Raw genomic sequence first — 19,423 nt, forward strand, 5'->3', positions numbered from 1 at the left:
AGAAGTGCAGATGCTGGTTCACACCAACAATAGGCACAAAACGGAGTAACTCAGTGGAACAGGCAGCATCTCAGAAGAGAAGGAATGGGTGACGTTTCGGGTCGAGGAAACTCTGAAGTCTCGACCTGAAACGTCACGCGTTCCTTCTCTCCAGAGATGCTGCCTGTCCCGCTGAGTTACTCCAGCATTTTGTGTCTAATTTTGATGTAACTGAGAATTGATACGTTAATACATTGCCCAGCAAGGAAATGTGTCACATCCCTTTTAACAATCTGTGCTCCAGAACCTGCTCCCCCGAAAATATTCTGGTACATCTACAACACTGGCATTACTCAATGATGTGGAAAATTGTCTAGAAACATCATGTCTACAAGTAGCAAGACAAATCCAAATTGGCCATTTACTGCCCCATTAGTCTCCTCTCAATCGGCAAAGTGATGGAAGGGATGATAGATAGTGTTATTAAGCAGCTTTTGCTCAGGGATAATCTGCTTACAGAAACCCAGTTTACACAAATCCAGTCACTTAACTCCAGACCTTTTGCCGCCGTGGTTCAAACAGGGACAGAAGAGGTGAACTCCAGCGGTGAGGTGAGAAGAACTGCCCTTGACATCAAGGCAGCTTTTGATTGCGAATGGCATCGAGAAGCCCAGGCTATTTCGGAGTCAATGGGAATGGAAGGGAAACCTTGCACTGGTTTCAGTCATGCCCAGCACAAAGGAAGATGGTTGTGTTAGTTGGAAGTCAAGCATCTCAGCCACGGGACATCTCAGCTGAAGATCCTCAGTGTCATGTGTGAGGACCAACCATCTTCAGCTGCTCCATCAATGACCTTCCTTCAATGGTCAGGTCAGACGTTGGGATGTTCACTGATGTTTGCACAATGATAGCACCATTCAACACTCCTGAGACAATGAAGCCATTCACATCCAGATGCAGTAAACCCCAGATCAATATCCATGCCCGGGCTTATAGTTGGCAAGTGACATTTGTGCCACCCAAGTGCCAGACATTGATTGTATCCAGCAAGAGAAAATCCAGCCATACTCCCTGACATTCACTAAATCCCACATTATCAATACCCTGAGTTGCCATTGATCAGAAATGGTGGTGGAGCAGCCATATACACACAAGAGCAGCTGAGAGGCTGGGAATGTTGTGGTGAGTGACTCACCTCCTAACACCCCAAAGCCTGTCCACCATCTCCAAGGCTGGAGTCGGGAGTGTGATGGTACTATCTCCACTTGTGTGGATGAGGGCAGATTCAACAACACTCACAAAAATCGACACCACACAGGACACCCGCTCGATAGGCATCCCATCTACAACCATCACTGACGTACAAAATCAAGTCTGTATCCAGTCTACAGGAGGTACTGCAACGACTCACCAAGACTCCTGAGACAACACTATCCAAACTGCCCACCACTGCCAGTTAGAAGGGCAAGGACTGCTAAAGCGAGGAATGTAGACACATGGAACTGCAGATGCTGGTTTACAAAAATGGAAACAAAGGGCTGGAGTAAACTTACAGGGTCAGGCATCATCTCTGGAGAACATGGATAGGTGATATTTCACAGAGTGCTGGAGTAACTCAGCGGGTCAGGCAGCATCTCTGGAGAACATGGATTGGTGACGTTTCACAGAGTGCTGGAGTAACTCAGCGGGTCAGGCAGCACCTCTGGAGAACATGGATAGGTGATCTTTCGTGTCAGGAGTCTTCTTCAGACTGGTTTTAGTTGGGGGGGGGGGGGGGAAAGTTGGAAGAAAGGTGAGGATGGGACAAAGTCTGCCAAGTGATGGGTGGAATAGAGGTGAGGGGGGTTTGATCGGCTGATAGTTGGACTAAGGTCACAAATGAAGACAAAAAAGTTGTGAGATAAGAGAATAGGAGTGAAATGCGAAGCTAGAGGAAGGAATATAGGTGGAAGGGTTCAGGGAGGGGGGAAGGGGAGAATGGGTGCACATCCAGATGGGCTACAGCACAGAGAAGGGGAAAATAGGATAATTGTTTGCAGGTTAGTTACCTAAAATTGGAGAATTCAATGTTCATACTGTTGGGTTGTAAACTGCCTGGGAAGAATATGAGGTGCTGTCCCTCCAGTTTTCCTGTGGAAATCTAGCAATGGAAGAGGCCCAGGACAGAAAGGTCAGTATTGGGAGGGGAAGAGTTAAAATAGTTAGCAATTGGTGAACCAATCGTATGTGTTGGGCAAAACGGTCGCAGAATCTATGGTTGGTCTTGGCGATGTAAAGGTCATATTGGGAGCACTAAACGCAGTAGATGAAGTTAGAGCAGGTGCTTGTAAATCTCTATTTCATCTGGAAGGGCTTCTGGAGTCCTTGAATGTATGTGAGGTAGGGGGTATCAGCAATGAACGTAGTAGATGAAGTTAGAGAAGGTGCTTACAAATCTCTATCTCACCTGGAAGAGCTTCTGGAGTCCTTGAATGGATGTGAGGTAGGAGGTATATGTGCAGGTGTTGCATCTCCTGAGATTGCAGGGGAAAGTACCTGGGGAAGGAGTGGTTTGAGGGGGAAAGGATGATGAAAAGCAGGGGACATCACCACCACCACCACCACATGGATGTTGTTCTCTAAGCCAGACACGATCCTGACTTGGAAATATGTCACTGTTCCTTCAATTTCCTGGATCAAAACCCTTAACAGCATTGTGATGCACCTACATCTCAAGGACTGCGGTGGTTCAAGAAGACAGCTCACCAGCAACATCTCAAGAGCATCTCGGGATGGACAATTAAATGATGGTTCAGGCTTCGAAGCTCACATCTATTGAATAAATAGAAAAAAATGTATTGCCTGAGAAAGATGGCAAGCTGAGCAGCGAACCAAAAAAATGAGCTATAAATTAAAGCCAAACGTTGCACTGTCAGAGGTCAGCATGGTGATAATACAATTGCTTTCAAGGAGATGCAAACCAACTGAGATGTTGAATCTATGATTGTGAAAATTCTTTGAAAGAAAAAAAAGTCTTGTTTGAAGGGAGCTCATAAGGTAAAGTGGTAATGTCACTAACTATAAATGTCAGTAATGTAATGTAGACGTGGGACAGAAGGCTGTGGAGGCCAAGTCAATGGATATTTTTGACTGATTCTTGATTAGTAAAGGTGTCAGGGGTTATGGGGAGAAGGCAGGTGGATGGTGTTGAGAGGGAAAGATAGACCAGTCATGATTGAGTCGTCAAGAGTGTTTTATTGTCATATGTACCAGAAGACAATTAAATTCTTACATGCTGCAGCACAACAGAATAGGTAAACATAGTACACAACGGGAGAGAAAAAAAGGTTCAGTGTGTATATATAAACATGCCCAATAAATAAACAAATTGTACAGTAGACTTGATGGGCCAAATGGCCTAATTCTGCTCCTAGATCTTATGAAGTTTTATGAAACATTGTGTCCACCATTTCAGCATTCACCACTCCATGATCCTGCAGACTCCTCAATTAGTACATTCTTCATTGCACAATTGTGAGGCATCTTTCCCATGTAATATTAATTAATTTCTGTAATGAACAAACTATTATGCTAAGACAAGGAAATTGCAGTCTACGCTGCTTAGCCTGTGCTTGTAATTAGACTGAAATTGCACATTTAAGCAGTTCAACAATGTATTGCCTGAGTTTTATATTCCCTGTGCATTGTAATACATGTCTGCATGAATAGAGTGCTCCACTGAGGTTGCTAGATCGAGGTACGTTCTATTATTGTCAACAGAGATTAGTTCATTGTTTACCACTCAACTCCTGAGCAGCGTGCATGATATATTCAAGTGATTACATGAAACTGATGCACAAATCTTTATTGATCCACAACAAAAAAGATCTGTCCTGATTTTTCCCATAAATCTATTCCATTTCTCATGATCCCATGCAGATATGTCGAGACTAATCAACCAGCTGCTGCCATTTTTTCTCAGAACTCTGACATAGTGAACTAAAATAAATGTACATGGACAGAGAAAGTGTGCATCACCGTGACTCATTTATCAGAAACAATCTTCTACCAGTTCTTGACAACGTAACGGAAATTGAAGTCAATTGCCTCTGCTGCTCATAAAGTATAATCAGGTTGTGGCTCAGACAGTTCATAATACATTTTTCTTAAATTAATGATTCTAATAAACTGTATGCCTGGAAATGACAGGTATTAGTGTGAGATTACGAAAAAGATCAGCAAAAGTAAAGGTCATGCCTAAGGATTGGTGAACCTCAAACTCTTGCTTACCCCAGGCAAAATACAAGTACAGAAACACACCGATAATCTGCTATCAAACCATTTGGAAATCACAATGGTCTGATTGGTTGCTAATGACAAAACAGGAATACAAATATGGAAAGTGAGGAAAGTTGTTGGCAAATTGCTGGGGGATTTACCAGTTGATGGCTTACTGGCAACATCCACAAGTCAATAGTGTGTTATTGTCATACTAGACTAAGAGGGACCCGTTGGGTCCCAGTCACACGGGAGGCCTGGTCCACCAACGCAACCCATTCAGCAATTCAATATTCCATGGTGGGGGAGAGGGGGTGGTGTGGGGGAGAGGGTTGGTGTGGGGGGAGGGAATTGGTGTGGGGGAGGGGGCTGGTGTGGGGGAGGGGGGATGTGAGGGAGGAGGTGGGTATTGGGCAGTGTGGGGGAGGGGGTGTATGAGGGAGGGAGGTGTGTGGGAAGGGAGGTGTGGGGGAGAGGTGTTGTGTGGGGGAGGGGGGTGTGTGGGAGGGGGGTTGTGAGGGGGAGGATGGTGTGGGGGAGGGGTGTGGGGGGGGGGGTGGGGTGGTGTGGGGGAGTGGGGGGGGGTGGGTGGGGGGTGGGGTGGGGGGTGTGGTGTGTGGGGGGTTGGGGGGAAGGGCAAAGGGGTGGTGTAGGGGAGGGGGTAAGGGTGAGGGGTGAAAGGGTGTGTGGGTGTGTGGATGGGGGGGGTAGGGGTGTGTGTGGGGGGGAGGGATTCCACTCAGCGGCCACCGGCCGCGGCACCACACAGCACCTCCCAGTTCCACTCAGCGGCTTCCCCGACTCCACAGTGGCTTCCCCGACTCCACGCATGGCTTCCCCGACTCCACACAACGGCTCCCTCAACTCCACTCATCGGCTTCCCGACTCCACTCAATGGCTTCCCCGACTCCACTCTTGCGGGCTTAATCAGCACGGCTTTTGGACTCAGCCACGCCTCTGGGACTTTACTCTCCTCGCCCAGGTGATTGACAGCGGGTGCCGGAATGGGCGTTACCTTCATGGTGACTGACAGGTGAGAAGACCAATCTCACGATTTTTTTAACTTTCATAACTTTTGTAATATGCCACCGATTGGAACAAAACTTGGTGCACTGGGAGCAGAGGTGAACGGTGAGTAAAGTGGCGAAAAATCCTAGCAATATAGGATACCATATTTGGGCAAATTAAAAAAAAAACGCAAACCGGAAGAGGACAAGATGTGAGTTTTAGTAATAGTATGAATAGATAGATGTCTCAGAAGTCAAGAGCTTATTTGAAGTTGTAGTGTTTAATTGCCTAATGGCTGTAGGGAAGAGGCTGTTACTGAACCTGGACGTTACAGTTTTCAGGCTCCTGTACCCTCTTCCTGATGGCACAAAATAATCAAGCAGACGTGATGACATCCCGGGTTATTGTGCGAGAACAGAGATGGCTGGCATCTTGGCAGAGATGTTTGTATCCTCTTTAGCCACAGGCAAAGTCCCAGAAGACTAGATAATACGTAATGTTATTAGGCTGGTGAACAATACATAAGTGCTTGGGGAAGATTCATACTCACATCAGGACAAGCATGGACTTATTGGGGATAGTCAGCTTGTTCAGACAGTCCATGTCCGACAAACTTGATTGAGATGTTTGAACAGGATGATGAAGATGATTGATGAGGGTAAAGAAGTAGATATTGTCTTTAGTGTCTTTTGATTACTTTAGTGAAGCATTTGACAAGGCCCCTCATTTTAGGTTAATCTGGAAAATTAAGGCACATGGGATCCATTGTGACTTGGATTCAAAATTAGCTTGGCCAACCAATAAGAATAGTGGTGAAGGGTTGATATTTTGGCTGGAGGCATATGACCAGTGGAGGTCAGCAGGGGTCAGGGATCAGTTCTGAGATGTTGTTAATTGTGAGATTATTATATATATAAATGTTTTTGAGAAAATGTCAGTGGGCTGATTTGTAAGTTCACTGACACCAGAAATTGATAGAGTTCTATATAGTGATAAAGGTTATCAAAAGATATAACGTGATACAGGTATAGACAAGTTTTAAATTTGGGACGAGAAATGGCAGATTAAGTTTAATCCAGAAAGGTTATATGTTCTAATTGTGCACTATTGCACATTAGGAGAACAAATGTAAGAGAAAAGTATGCAGTTAATGGCCCTTGGGAACACTGATATACAGAGGGATCTTGGGGTATAAATGCAAAGTTCTATGAAAGTGAGTATAAATGTTGGCAAGTCATCTTGCAGCTGTATAAAACTTTGGTTTGGCCACAGGTGCATGCTGTACTGGTTGCCCCGTTACAGGAAGGTGTGGAGGCTTTGGAGAAAGTGCTAAAGAGGTTCACTTGGATAAGGACATAAGGAATAGGAGTAGAATTAGGCCATTCGGACCATCAAGTCTACTCCGCCATTTAATAATGGCGGATCTATCTCTCCCTCCTAACCCCATTCTCCAGCCTGCACCCCATAACCTTTGACACCTGTACTAATAGAGAATCTTTCTAACTGTGCCTTAAAAATATCTACCGGTGGCCTCTACAGCCTTCTGTGGCAAAGAATGCTACAGATTCACCACCCTAGGACCAAAGAAATGTATCTTCATCTCCTTCCTATAAGAACATCCTTTAATTCTGAGGCTATGACCTCAAGTTCTAGCCTCTCCCACTAATGGAAACATCCTCTCCACATCCGCTCTATCTAAGCCTTTCACTATTCCGTATGCTTCAATTAGGTCGCCCCTCATTCTTCTAAACTCCAGCGAGGTCCAGTGCAGCCAAACACTCATCATAGGTTAACCTAGTCATTCCTGGGATAATTCTTGTAAACCTCCTCTGAACCCTCTCCAGAACCAAAGGTTCGAAAGTTCAAGGGTCTCTTTATTGTCACGTGTACCAATTAAGGTACAGTGAAACTCGAATTTCCATACATCCATACAAAAAAAAAGCAACAAGACACACAACTACATAAAAGTTAACATAAACATCCATCACAGCTGATTCCTATATTCCTTACTGTGATGGAAGGCAATAAAGTCTAATCTTCTTCCTCTTTATTCTCCTGCAGTCGGGGCAGTTGAACCATCCGCAGTCAAGGCAATCAAATCTCCTGCGTTGGGGCAATCGAAGCTCCTACGGCTTGGAGCTCCCAAAGTCGGTCTCTCACCAGAGACCGCGTGCTCCACAATGTTACAGTCCGCAGGCTCCCGCAGTTGGAGCTCCGAAGTCGGTCCCCAGTAGAGGCCGTCAAGTCCACGATGTTGGGCCGCAGTGCGGACGGTGATACGATATAGAAATAAAATCGCATCTCCACCGAGGTAAGGGATTAAAAAACGTTTCCCCCAAACCCCCCCACCACATAAAACAAGCTAAACAACAATAAAAACATACATTTAACACATACTAAAAAACAACAAAGAAGGGACGAGACAGACTGTTGGCGTTGCGGCCGTTGCAGGCGTCACCCAGTGGTATTCACAATCTCTAATGCCACCTCTTTCAGAACCCTGGGGTGCAGTCAACCTTCCACCTTCCCAAGTACCCACTCCACTAACTTTCAACCCCTGACTCTTTTTAATTTCAGGCACGTTGCTGGTGTCTTCCACTGTGAAGATTGATGCAAAAATGTTATTCAACTCCTCTGCCATTTCCTTATTCTCCATTATCACATCTCCTGCATCATTCTCCAGCAGTCTAACATCCACTTGAAGCCTCTTTCTTGATCTTTATATAACTGAAGAAACTATTGCTATCCTCTTTTATAGTATTGGCTAGCTTACCTTCATATTTCATAGAAACATAGAAAATAGGTGCAGGACTAGGCCATTCGGCCCTTCGAGCCTGCACCGCCATTCAATATGATCATGGCTGATCATCCAACTCAGTATCCTGGACCTGCCTTCTCTCCATACCCCCTGATCCCTTTAGCCACAAGGGCCACATCTAACTCCCTCTTAAATATAGCCAACGAACTGGCCTCAACTACCTTCTGTAGCAGAGAATTCCAGAGATTCACCACTCTCTGTGTGAAAAATGTTATCCTCATCTCGGTCCTAAAAGATTTCCCCCTTATCCTTAAAATGTGACCCCTTGTTCTGGACTTCCCCAACATCGGGAACAATCTTCCTGCATCTAGCCTGTCCAACCGCTTAAGAATTTTGTAAGTTTCTATAAGATCCCCCCTCAATCTTCTAAATTCTAGCGAGTGCAAACCGAGCCTATCCAGTCTTTCTTCATATGAAAGTCCTGACATCCCAGGAATCAGTCTGGTGAACCTTCTCTGTACTCCCCCTATGGCAAGAATGTCTTTCCTCAGATTAGAAGACCAAAACTCTACGTAATACTCCAGGTGTGGTCTCACCAAGACCCTGTACAACTGCAGTAGAACCTCCCTGCTCCTAAACGCAAATCCTTTTGCTATGAGTGCTAACGTACCATTCGCCTTCTTCACTGCCTGCTGCACCTGCATGTCTACTTTTAATGGCTGGTGTACCATGACACCCAGGTCTCGTTGCATCTCCCCCTTTCCTAATCGGCCACCATTCAGATAATAGTCTACTTTCCTGTTTTTGCCACCCAAGTGGATAACCTCAAATTTATCCACATTATACTGCATCTGCCATGCATTTGCCCACTCACCCAGCCTATCCGTCACCTTGCAGCCTCCTAGCATCTTCTTCACAGCTAGCACTGCCCCCCAGCTTCGTGTCATCCACAAACTTGGAGATGTTGCATTCAATTCCCTCGTCCAAATCATTAATATATATCGTAAATAGCTGGGGTCCCAGCACTGAGCCTTGTGGTACCCCACTAGTCACTGCCTGCCATTGTGAAAAGGACCCGTTTACTCCTACTCTTTGCTTCCTGTCTGCCAGCCAGTTCTTTATATACATCAATACTGAACCCCCAATACCGTGTGCTTTAAGTTTGTATACTAATCTCTTATGTGGGACCTTGTCGAAAGCCTTCTGAAAGTCCAGATTTAACACATCCAAATTTTTCCCTTATCCACTCTACTAGTTACATCCTCGAAAAATTCTATAAGATTCGTCAGACATGATTTACCTTTCATAAATCCATGCTGTATTTGTCCAATGATTTCACCAATTTCCAAATGTGCTGCTATCCCATCTTTAATAACTGATTCTAGCAGTTTCCCCACTACCGACGTCAGACTAACTGGTCTGTAATTCCCCGTTTTCTCTCTCCCGCCCTTTTTAAAAAGTGGGGTTACATTAGCTACCCTCCAATCCTCAGGAACTACTCCAGAATTTAAAGAGTTTTGAAAAATTATCACTAATGCATCCACTATTTCTGGGGCTACTTCCTTGAGTACTCTGGGATGCAGCCTATCTGGCCCTGGGGATTTATCGGACTTTAATCCATTCAATTTACCTAATACCACTTCCCGGCTAACCTGGATTTCACTCAGTTCCTCCATCTCATTTGACCCCCAGTCCCCTGCTATTTCTGGCAGATTATTTATGTCTTTCTTAGTGAAGACAGAACCAAAGTAGTTATTCAATTGGTCTGCCATGTCCTTGTTCCCCATGATCAATTCACCTGTTTCTGACTGCAAGGGACCTACATTTGTTTTAACTAATCTTTTTCTCTTCAGATATCTATAAAAGCTTTTGCAGTCAGTTTTTATGTTCCCTGCCAGTTTCTTTCATAATCTATTTTCCATTTCCTAATTAAGCCCTTTGTCCTCCTCTGCTGGACTCTGAATTTCTCCCAGTCCTCTGGTACGCTGATTTTTCTGGCTAATTTGTACGCTTAATTTTTTGTTTTGCTATTTCATCTTTTCTCCCCGTATTATCTTTTTAGTTACCCTCTGTTGTTCTTTAAAAGCTTCACAATCCTCTGACTTCCCACTAATTTTTGCAATGTTATATGCCTTCTCTTTTAGCTTTATACCGACCTTGACTTCCCTTGTCAGCCATGGTTGCCTCTTTCTCTGAATTATTCCCTGAAATTCCTGCCATTGCTGTTCCACTGTCATCCCTGCTAGGGGTCCCTTTCCTGTCAACTTTGTCCAGCTCCTCCCTCATGCCTCTGTAGTCCCCTCTGCTCAGCTGCAATACCGACACGTATGATTTCACCTACTCCCTCTCAAATTGTAGATTAAAACTTATAATGTTGTGGTCACTGCCTCCTAATTCTTCGCTTATCTTGAGTTTCCTATCAAATCCGGTTGATTACTTAACACTAAATCCAAAACTCCCTTTACCGTGGTAGGCTCCAGGCACGGAAATCGCTATCAAAATATGGAGGGGACAAGGAGACACAATTTCTTAGCGGCCAGAAAATCAATAAATGGAGACTATATTCTAGTAAATAATTTTGATTTGTCAATTAAGACAAGTGTAATTTTTTCCAAATGTAAGGTCTCAGACATTTCCATAATCCACATTTTAATTGTGGCTGTTGCTGGGTTTTTCCAAAATTTTAATATTAATTTTTTCCCAATTATTATACTATTATAAAATAAATTTGTTTGGTTTACTCAAAGTTTTAAGCTTTGTTCTGATATTCCTAATATTATTACTTTTGGATCAGGATACAATTGGATATTAACAACTTCAGAAATAATTAAAAAAATATCCATCCAGAAATTTATAATTTTTGTATGTTTGGCGTCTAAGTATTGACATTTGTCACAGATAGGAGAAATATTTGGAAAAATTCTGTTTAATTTTGTTTTAGAATAGTGCAGTCTATGAAGTACTTTAAATTGTATTAAAGAGTGCCTGGCATTTAACGAGCATTGATGTATATGTTGTAAACTTTCATTCCATATATCTTTCATTATGGGTTGAGCTAATTCACTTTCCCATGCTTGTCTATATAGTTCCGTTGACGGGACCTCACTATCTAAAAGAATATTATAAATGTGAGATATTAATTTATCTGTGTTAGGATGTTTATTCAAACATTCGACAAGGATCTCTGGCTCCCTAGTTCTATATTCTTGTGCATGTGATTTAACATAATCTCTTAAATTGGAAATATTAAAAAAAAATATTTGAGTGTAGTCCATAATTCTGTTGTAACTCCTGAAATGAAAGAAAAATAACTTTTCTGTAAAGGTGTCCCACCTTTTTAATTCCATAATTTTTCCATTGTACAAAACCTTTATTCAACACAGATTTAAATGAAGGATTATTTACAATGGGGAGAAGCAGTGATAAACTATCCAGTTCCATAGCTTCTGAGCTGACTTATTAGGCTAATGAGTTATTCACATAATATTACACAGATGACACAAGAGACTACAGATGCTGGAATGTTGCGCAAAACCTAAAGTGCTGGAGTAACTCAATGGGTCAGGCAACATTTGTGAAGGGAATGGACAGATGTCATTTTGGGTTGGGTCCTTTCTTTAAGAGTGTTTTTTTGCTCTTGCACAGATGTGTCAGAAGGTGCCTGAAGGGTGAAATAGGTGGGTAGTAAGAAACAAGTGCTACTTCCATTGTTTCCTCTGGTCTTCTGACGGAGTGAAAAGCTTTAGTTAGGTCATGTGAAGAGTATCCTGACAGTGATTTTCCCTGGGAAAGGGGTTTGTCAACTTTCTTGAAAATGGTCAAGGGAATATCCCATCTCTGTCATTCCTTCCTCTTCCTAACTGATGAAAATGGCATTATTGATTCATAATTGAATGTCATAATAGCTACGTTTTATAACTGCAGTGATGATACCGCAGTGTACCATCTACAGAATGCATTGTAGTCTGCACCGACCAGCGATTCCCGCACATTAACATTATACTACAAACCAAGATTCAAGAGAGTTTATTGTCATGTCCCTGATAAGACAACAAAATTCTTGCTTTGCTTCAGCACAACAGGACATAGTAGGCATGACTACAGAACAGATCAGTGTGTCCATATACCATTATATAAATATATACACACATGAATAAATAAACTGATAAAGTGCAAATAAACAGATAATGGGCTATTAATGTTCAGAGTTTTGACCGAGTCAGTTTTAATAGCCTAATGGCTGTGGGGAAGTAGCTATTCCTGAACATGGTCGTTGCAGTCTTCAGGCTCCTGTGCCTTCTACCTGAAGGTAGCGGGGAGATGAATGTGTGGCCAGGATGGTGTGGGCTATGAGCATGATACTGCCAGCCTTTTTGAGGCAGCGACTGCGATAGATCCCCTCGATTGAAGTGAGGTCAGAGCCGATGATGAACTGGGCAGTGTTTACTACTTTTTGTAGTCTTTTCCGCTCCAGAGCGCTCAAGTTGCTGAACCAAGCCACAATGCAACCGGTCAGCATTCCCTCTACTGTGCACCTGTAGAGGTTTGAGAGAGTCCTCCTTGACAAACCGACTCTCCGTAATCTCAGGAAGTAGAGGCGCTGATATACTTTCTTAATAATTGCATCAGTGTTCTCGGACCAGGAAAGATCTTCAGAGATGTGCACGCCCAGGAATTTGAAGCTCGACCCTTTCAACCATTGACCGGTTGATATAAACGGGACTGTGGGTCCCCATCCTACACCTTCCAAAATCCACAATCAGACGTGTACGACTTTGGAGTGTGGGAGGAAACCGAAGATCTCGGAGTAAATCCATGGAGGTCATGGGGAGAATGTACAAACTCCGTACAGACAAGCATCTGTAGCCAGGATCCCACCCGGGTCTCTGGCGCTGTAAGCTCTGTAAGGCAGCAACTCTACCACTGTGCCACCGTGCCGCCCAGATCGCTCGTAGTACCTGCCGTAGCATCTGCTTCTACTGCCTGGAAGGACAGGGGCAGCAGGCAGGTCGCATCAGAATCACCACTCCTCCATGTCAGGCACCATCTTATACTGTGAAATTTTCATTAGCCCTTCATCAACATGCAACTCTCTACCCATCAACATAGTGAAAGTGCCTTTAACCAGAAGGACTGTAGTGGCTCAGGAAGATGGCTCACTGCTACCTTCTTAATGACATTTAAGTGCGGGAGATGATACCAGCCAACAATACTAGCATCCAAATAAAACATAAATTAAAAAAGATCACCTTTAAAATATATCTTCCAGAACTTATTGTGCAAAATTAACCCAAGAGGTAGAATGTCTATAATAAATTGATAGAATAGAGATGGCTTGGATGGGGCATCATCTTAAAAAAAATATATATATTTTTTAATTCAATCTCTTTTTGGAGGCTGAAAAACACTCCCTCCCCTTCATACCAATGCTCATAGCCTTTCAAACTCCTAAAGCTTTGCTTTATTTCTATTTTGGTAGAATCTGGATACTTCTTGTGTTCAAGTGACATTGACAGCGTCCTGAATAAATCAAACTCTTCCATTCGACAAAATCCTTTCAGCCACCGTTCAGATGATCAGCAATTATCCAGTTGTGACTGCACTAAATTAGTCATTTTACTTCGGAGTCACGTTAGTGACTATGTGAAGGCCCCGTCCAGCACGCATGCGCGACATAGCGTCTCACGCAGTGCACATCAACGGACGGGAGTACGAGCTCTCCCGCAACAATTTGAAAGCGGACCTTCAGGTAAGCAAACTTACTCTGAGAACATGGTGTTTTCGAAACCCTGTTCTGTTATATTTTTAAATAGGAACATGAACAGGGAAAACACCAAGGAAGGTCGTTCCTGTCGGACTGCAATGGACCAGGAGGGTTCCAGCAGTGGGGGGCGACCGGCAGCACCTGGACCGCACACGCTGCGGTCCACAGTCACCGACCACGTTCCGAGCCAAGCCCAGCGCCGCTAGCATAGCTCAAACAACCGCAGCGGGCTGGATGTAAGGCACAACGGAAGTCGGACCGGCCGGTTCACTCAGACGAGCCCGGCATGGTAGACTCACCGCCCGAGAGCGGCAAAAGGTGACCGTTTCAAGCCTTATGGAAAGGCTCATGGAGCAAAAGCTCCAGCGAGACTTGCTCCGGGAGATGGGGCAAGCTCGCCAAGGGAGCACAAAAACTCCCGCTCCAGTGCACTAACAAGCACTGGCCATCGCATCTCCCTCAACAGAGGGGAGCATTGGTGACCAGTGCTGGGCTGGTCAAGAACAGGGGTCACTGGCTGAAGAAACCATGAGTATGCTTGTGGCACATGACCAGGAAGAGCTGCTGGGAGCGGTGAACCGCTACGTGGCAACACCACAAGCGGGACGGCCGTTACAGCCTAAACTGGCGGGCAGCTTACTACCTGTCCTTTAAACCTCTCCAAGACAGGTAGTCAATGAGGCGTTGGACCTTATCACGCCTCCCCAAAATTGCATTTGCTCAATGTGCCTGCCATTACTGGGGGTACATTGAGCAGGGTATCAAAACCCAAAAACTTAAATTGCAAAAAATGTTGATACCCCTGACGTCGGCTATCACTTCATATTTCATGGACAGGGTTGACATGACAAAACACCCTGGCTCTACTGTGCAACACAGTATGTGATTAACAACCTCCGGAAGGAGGTCATAAGACCTGCCCTCAACCCCAAAAATTTGCAGGACTGTGTAGAACGCCGGCCTCAGAACCACAGATCCTGCTATTTAGCAAAGAATTACCAAAACAAGCCAAAACATCTGGACGAAGAATCCAAGGCATTTGGCCTCATGAGGGCAGGACCTGGAACGAGCAAACCACGCAAACCCAGACGGCAGTACCTCTACGCATCCACCAGTAGGCATCTACTTCATGGTACTGGTGAAAGCTCGGGGCCCACATACCATCCCCGGAAGTCTTTCGGGACAGGGCCCAGAGCGGGCACCATGGAAAATGTGCCACCCCCCACAGCACCACCCCGACAGACAAGGAACCAGAAACCGAAGAAATTAACACACCACCAAACAACAGTGGAGGTAGTTGGGTCTGGTTCAGGTGGGGATTGTGCTAACCGGGGGGAGATTACACCTGTTTTTGGAAGCATGAAGAACTATCACACTTGGTAGTTATATACCAAAAAGTATTTAAGGACAAAAATTGAATTAATTCACGACAACTTGCCACCAGTTCAGCATGCACCCCAAAGGGGTTTTACCCTCTCACTAAAAAAAAAACATGAGGGACAAGCTGAATGGAGAAGTTACGTACAAAGTGATCATAGAGAAATCTAAACATGAACCTTTGGAATTCGTATTAAATTTAATAAAACCAAAAAAGATGGCGAATGTTGCATCATCATTGACTTAACCACATTGAATACTTTCGTCAGGTATACACACTTTAATGGAAAACATTTGTAACTGCCAAACAATGGATTTCCTAAGGATACTTTATGGCAGGCATCGACTTAAAAGATGCATATTATTCAGTACCCATTCATGAAGATCATCGTAGATGCCTAAAAATTTACCTGGATGGGGTAACTATGGCAGTACAAATGATTGACTAATGGTCTAACATGAGCCAAAACTGTTTAGATATTAAAACCAGCCCTGACACTATTAAGGAAACATATTGTCATGGCATATCTCGATGATATTTTAATAATAGACAAAACCATGGAATTAGCTAATTCAGCAGCATTAGCTACTAAAAACATATTTAAACTTGGCCTTTGTCATACATCCAGATAAATCTACGTTGACACCACCCACAACTATGGACTATCTTGTATTCACAATTAACTCAGTCCATATGTCTATAACGTTGCCAAAAGAAAAGTCTGCAGAATCGGCACAAACCTGTAACAAATTAATGGTTAACAATCGACCAACCATTTGACAAGTGGCAAGAGCAATTGGGAAATTAGTAGCACCATTAGTAGCTTGGACCTTTGCATTAGAGCAAAGGTGCTTGCGTTTTAAACAACATGCAGGTCACTTTGACTGAACCATGAAATTGCCTATTTTCAGACTTATAATGATGGAAAGAGAACATTTGGCATAGTTCCAGCCATCATTTATCAATAATCCATATCCAGAACAGGTGCTAGATGGACAAATCTAGAATCATCACTACTACAGACACTGGACATAAAAACTATTTGGAAATGTTGGGTGCGTTCTATGGGTTAAAAGCATATTGTTCAAAAGTGCACCATTTGCATGTTCATTTACAAATTGACAATACCACAGTGGTGGCCTATATTAACCACATGGGCGGGATAAAATCGATATAATGTGATAATTTGATCAACATAATCTGGTAATGGTGTGTCGACAAACATATTTGGCTATCAGCAACATACCTGCCAGGTAAGCTACATACAGTGGCAGACATGTAAAACGCCAAAGCATTTGCTGAAATTACAAAGCAATATGGAACACCAGATATCGATTTCTTTGCATCCCGACTGAATCACCACGTACCAATGTATGACGCTTGGGAACCAGACCTTGAGGCAGCGGCGATGGATACATTCTCGCTAAACTGGGGGGAACTAATCTCTATGTTTTCCCCCCCTTTTCTGACTCATCAGTCAGGTACTACGCAAAATACAGATAAACTTTGCTTCGGGCTTTTTGGTAGTACCCGACTGGCCTACAGAGCCATGGTTCCCAGTGGTCCTTGACAGGGTAATTGAAACCTATGACCATTCCCAGTGGACCAGATCTACTGATCCACCCAGTATCAGGCAAAAGTCACCCATGCCATGACAGAATAAGCCTACTGGGTTGCAGATTCCAAAAAGACCTTTTGATGGACCTAGGATTGTCAAATAGGAGCATGGACACGATAACAGCATCTCACCGACTTTCCACCAAGAAACAATATGTCTCCAGTATAAAAAAAATGGGGAACATACTGCTCGAGAACAGAGACAACCTACTAATCAACCACTATATCTATGTACCAGAGTTCCTAGCCAGCCTTCACCATGATGAAGGTCTGAGCTATAGCACTATCAAATGTGCTAGAAGTGCACTGTCAGCCTATCTAAGACAGGCACCAGGGAAACAGGCCATAGGGTCTCATCCACTGGTGGCCAAATTAATGAGAGGTACCTTCAGTTCAAAACGTCCTAGACCTAGATATACCAAGATCTGGGATGTCAGCATTGGCCTGACATGCCTAAGGGATGGCCACCAGCAAGATCCCTCACTCTGGAAACAGCTACCCTGTAAACGGCCATGCTGATGGGCTTAGTCTCAGCATAAGACTGGACAATATGGTCGTAACATCAGACCAAATAACATTCACCATTCAGGAGCTGGTAAAACAGAGTAGACCAGGAACTTCAGGACTCATTATGGAATTCCGGGTGTACCCACCTGACCCCTGTTATATGTCATGACTCACCTTCTACAATATATCAACACAACCTAAATTCCCAAGGGAGACAAAAAGCACGATGGGTCAGCCACAAAAAAGCCACATGGTCGGGTACCGAGTCAAACCATCTCTAGATGACTCAAACAGGTATTGGGAGCTGTTGGAGTGGATACCGATATTTACACATCTCACTCCACCAGGGCAGCATCCACGTCGGCGGCTAACAGAATGGACGTGGTCCATGGAAAGAACTTCTCAAACATTCTACAATAAGCCATTAATAAAACCTGTTTCACTTGCAGAGAGAATTTTAGACGCTGCAAAAAATATATAATTTAAGCCCGGGGGAGCATTAATTTCTGTTATTATTTTCAAATAATACCATTATTGTTTTACAAACAGATTCATGTTTGATTACGATAACATACTTCCTCCCTTGGATGACTTCGGCAGCGAGTGAAGTATGGACTGTTACACGGTTTGAAATCACAGAGCTTTAAAATCTTCACGTAGTCACTCACGTGACTCCGAAGTAAAATAGTAAGATTAAACGAGAGCTTACCAGTTTGAAGTTTGATCTGTATTTTATGAGGAGTTACGATGAGGGATTACGTGCTCTCCGCTCCCACCCTCAATTATAGAGATCAACTGGTATCTTTGTTCTCCTTATCTTTACTATGTTTATTTCAATTATTCTGTTGTTTCTGTGATTCCGCACCACTGCTTTGAAGTATGTCGCGCATGCGTGCTGGACGGGGTCTTCACGGTCTCATAAAATACAGATCAAACTTCAAACTAGTAAGTTCTCGTTTAATCTTACAATTTTAATTTAAAAACAGAGTTTTACATTCTCACAAGATGCTCCCATGTTAATCCCCTAGCGTTTATCAATATCCAATTAGACTCATAATTTTCTATATGTTTTTAAAAATAGTTTAATCTATCTTTGCACTTTGGGAAAAGTTACAACCTGAAGCCGCTGCTAATTTTGGCACACACCATGTTGCCTAGCTGCTCATGTGCATCTTCTAACTATCCCAATTCACATACCTGCTCCAAAAGGACAAAGTCTTCAACCAATTTGTCCAGATTTGCTGTGTGTGTTACCTTCTTCATCTTGTCCTCCATTTTCTTTTTGTTGCTATTTTGGGACAAAATGGGATATTATTGCTCATTTTTCCAAAATATCTTGTTAGTTTTTGAATCTGTTTCTTTTCTTAAAACATTGAAATCTGTTTTTGTATTTAAATAAATCCTGAATTTGAAAAAAAGTTGTGTGTTGAGATATTTTTTCAGAATGTGTCCGTATTTGTGGAATACAGAGGCAAATAAATAATCCTGATTCAATGTCACCCCTTGCAAGGGACTGAATTTCATTTCTCACCAACAGGGTAACCCCACCTCCTCTGCCCACCTGTCTATCTTTTCGATAGGAGGTATACCCTTGAATATTCAGTTCCCATCCCTGGCCCTCTTGCAGCCATGTTTCAGTAATTCCCACAACATCATACTTGCCAGTTTCTAACTGAGCTTCAAGCTCGTCCACTTTATTCCTTATACTTCGCGCATTCATAGACAGTACTTTGACCTCCGTATTCACTTCCCGCCTCGCAATTGGCCCTTGACCTTACTCTGTTGTCCATTCTCAAGCTTTCCTTCCCATTAACTCGAGAATCTTTTGTAATTTTTCCTGTAGCCACTTCCCCTTCAACTTAACCCACACGTGCAGCCTTAGCAAACCTGCCTGCCAGAATGTCAGTCCCCCTCCGTCCCTTTTGCACAGGCACCCCCACCCCAGAAGAGATCACAGTGGTCTATAAATCTAAATCCTTGCTCCCTGCACAGCCCCTTCACCACACATTCAAATCCCCTATCTCCCTGGTCCTGTTCTCACTAGCACGAGGTACTGGAAGCAATTGGGTGAAAAATGTTTTTCTCATCTCGGTCCTAAAAGTCTTCCCCCTTATCCTTAAACTGTGACCCCTAGTTCTGAACTTCCCCAACATCG

The 19,423-nt window shown here is 43.6% G+C and overlaps 1 protein-coding gene across 1 annotated transcript in view; it reads right to left on the reverse strand.

The window, feature by feature from the left end:
* Window positions 1-19,423, reverse strand: part of LOC129695264 (coiled-coil domain-containing protein 152-like) — a 79,495-nt gene that overhangs the window by 55,481 nt on the left and 4,591 nt on the right. The window contains exon 2 of the mRNA XM_055632057.1: window positions 18,466-18,556. Coding sequence (XP_055488032.1) covers window positions 18,466-18,543 — 78 coding nt within the window. The 5' untranslated portion in view covers window positions 18,544-18,556. The remainder of the gene's footprint in view (window positions 1-18,465; window positions 18,557-19,423) is intronic.

This window comes from Leucoraja erinacea, chromosome 3 (genome assembly GCF_028641065.1).
Source record: "Leucoraja erinacea ecotype New England chromosome 3, Leri_hhj_1, whole genome shotgun sequence".
Lineage (NCBI taxonomy): Eukaryota > Metazoa > Chordata > Chondrichthyes > Rajiformes > Rajidae > Leucoraja > Leucoraja erinaceus.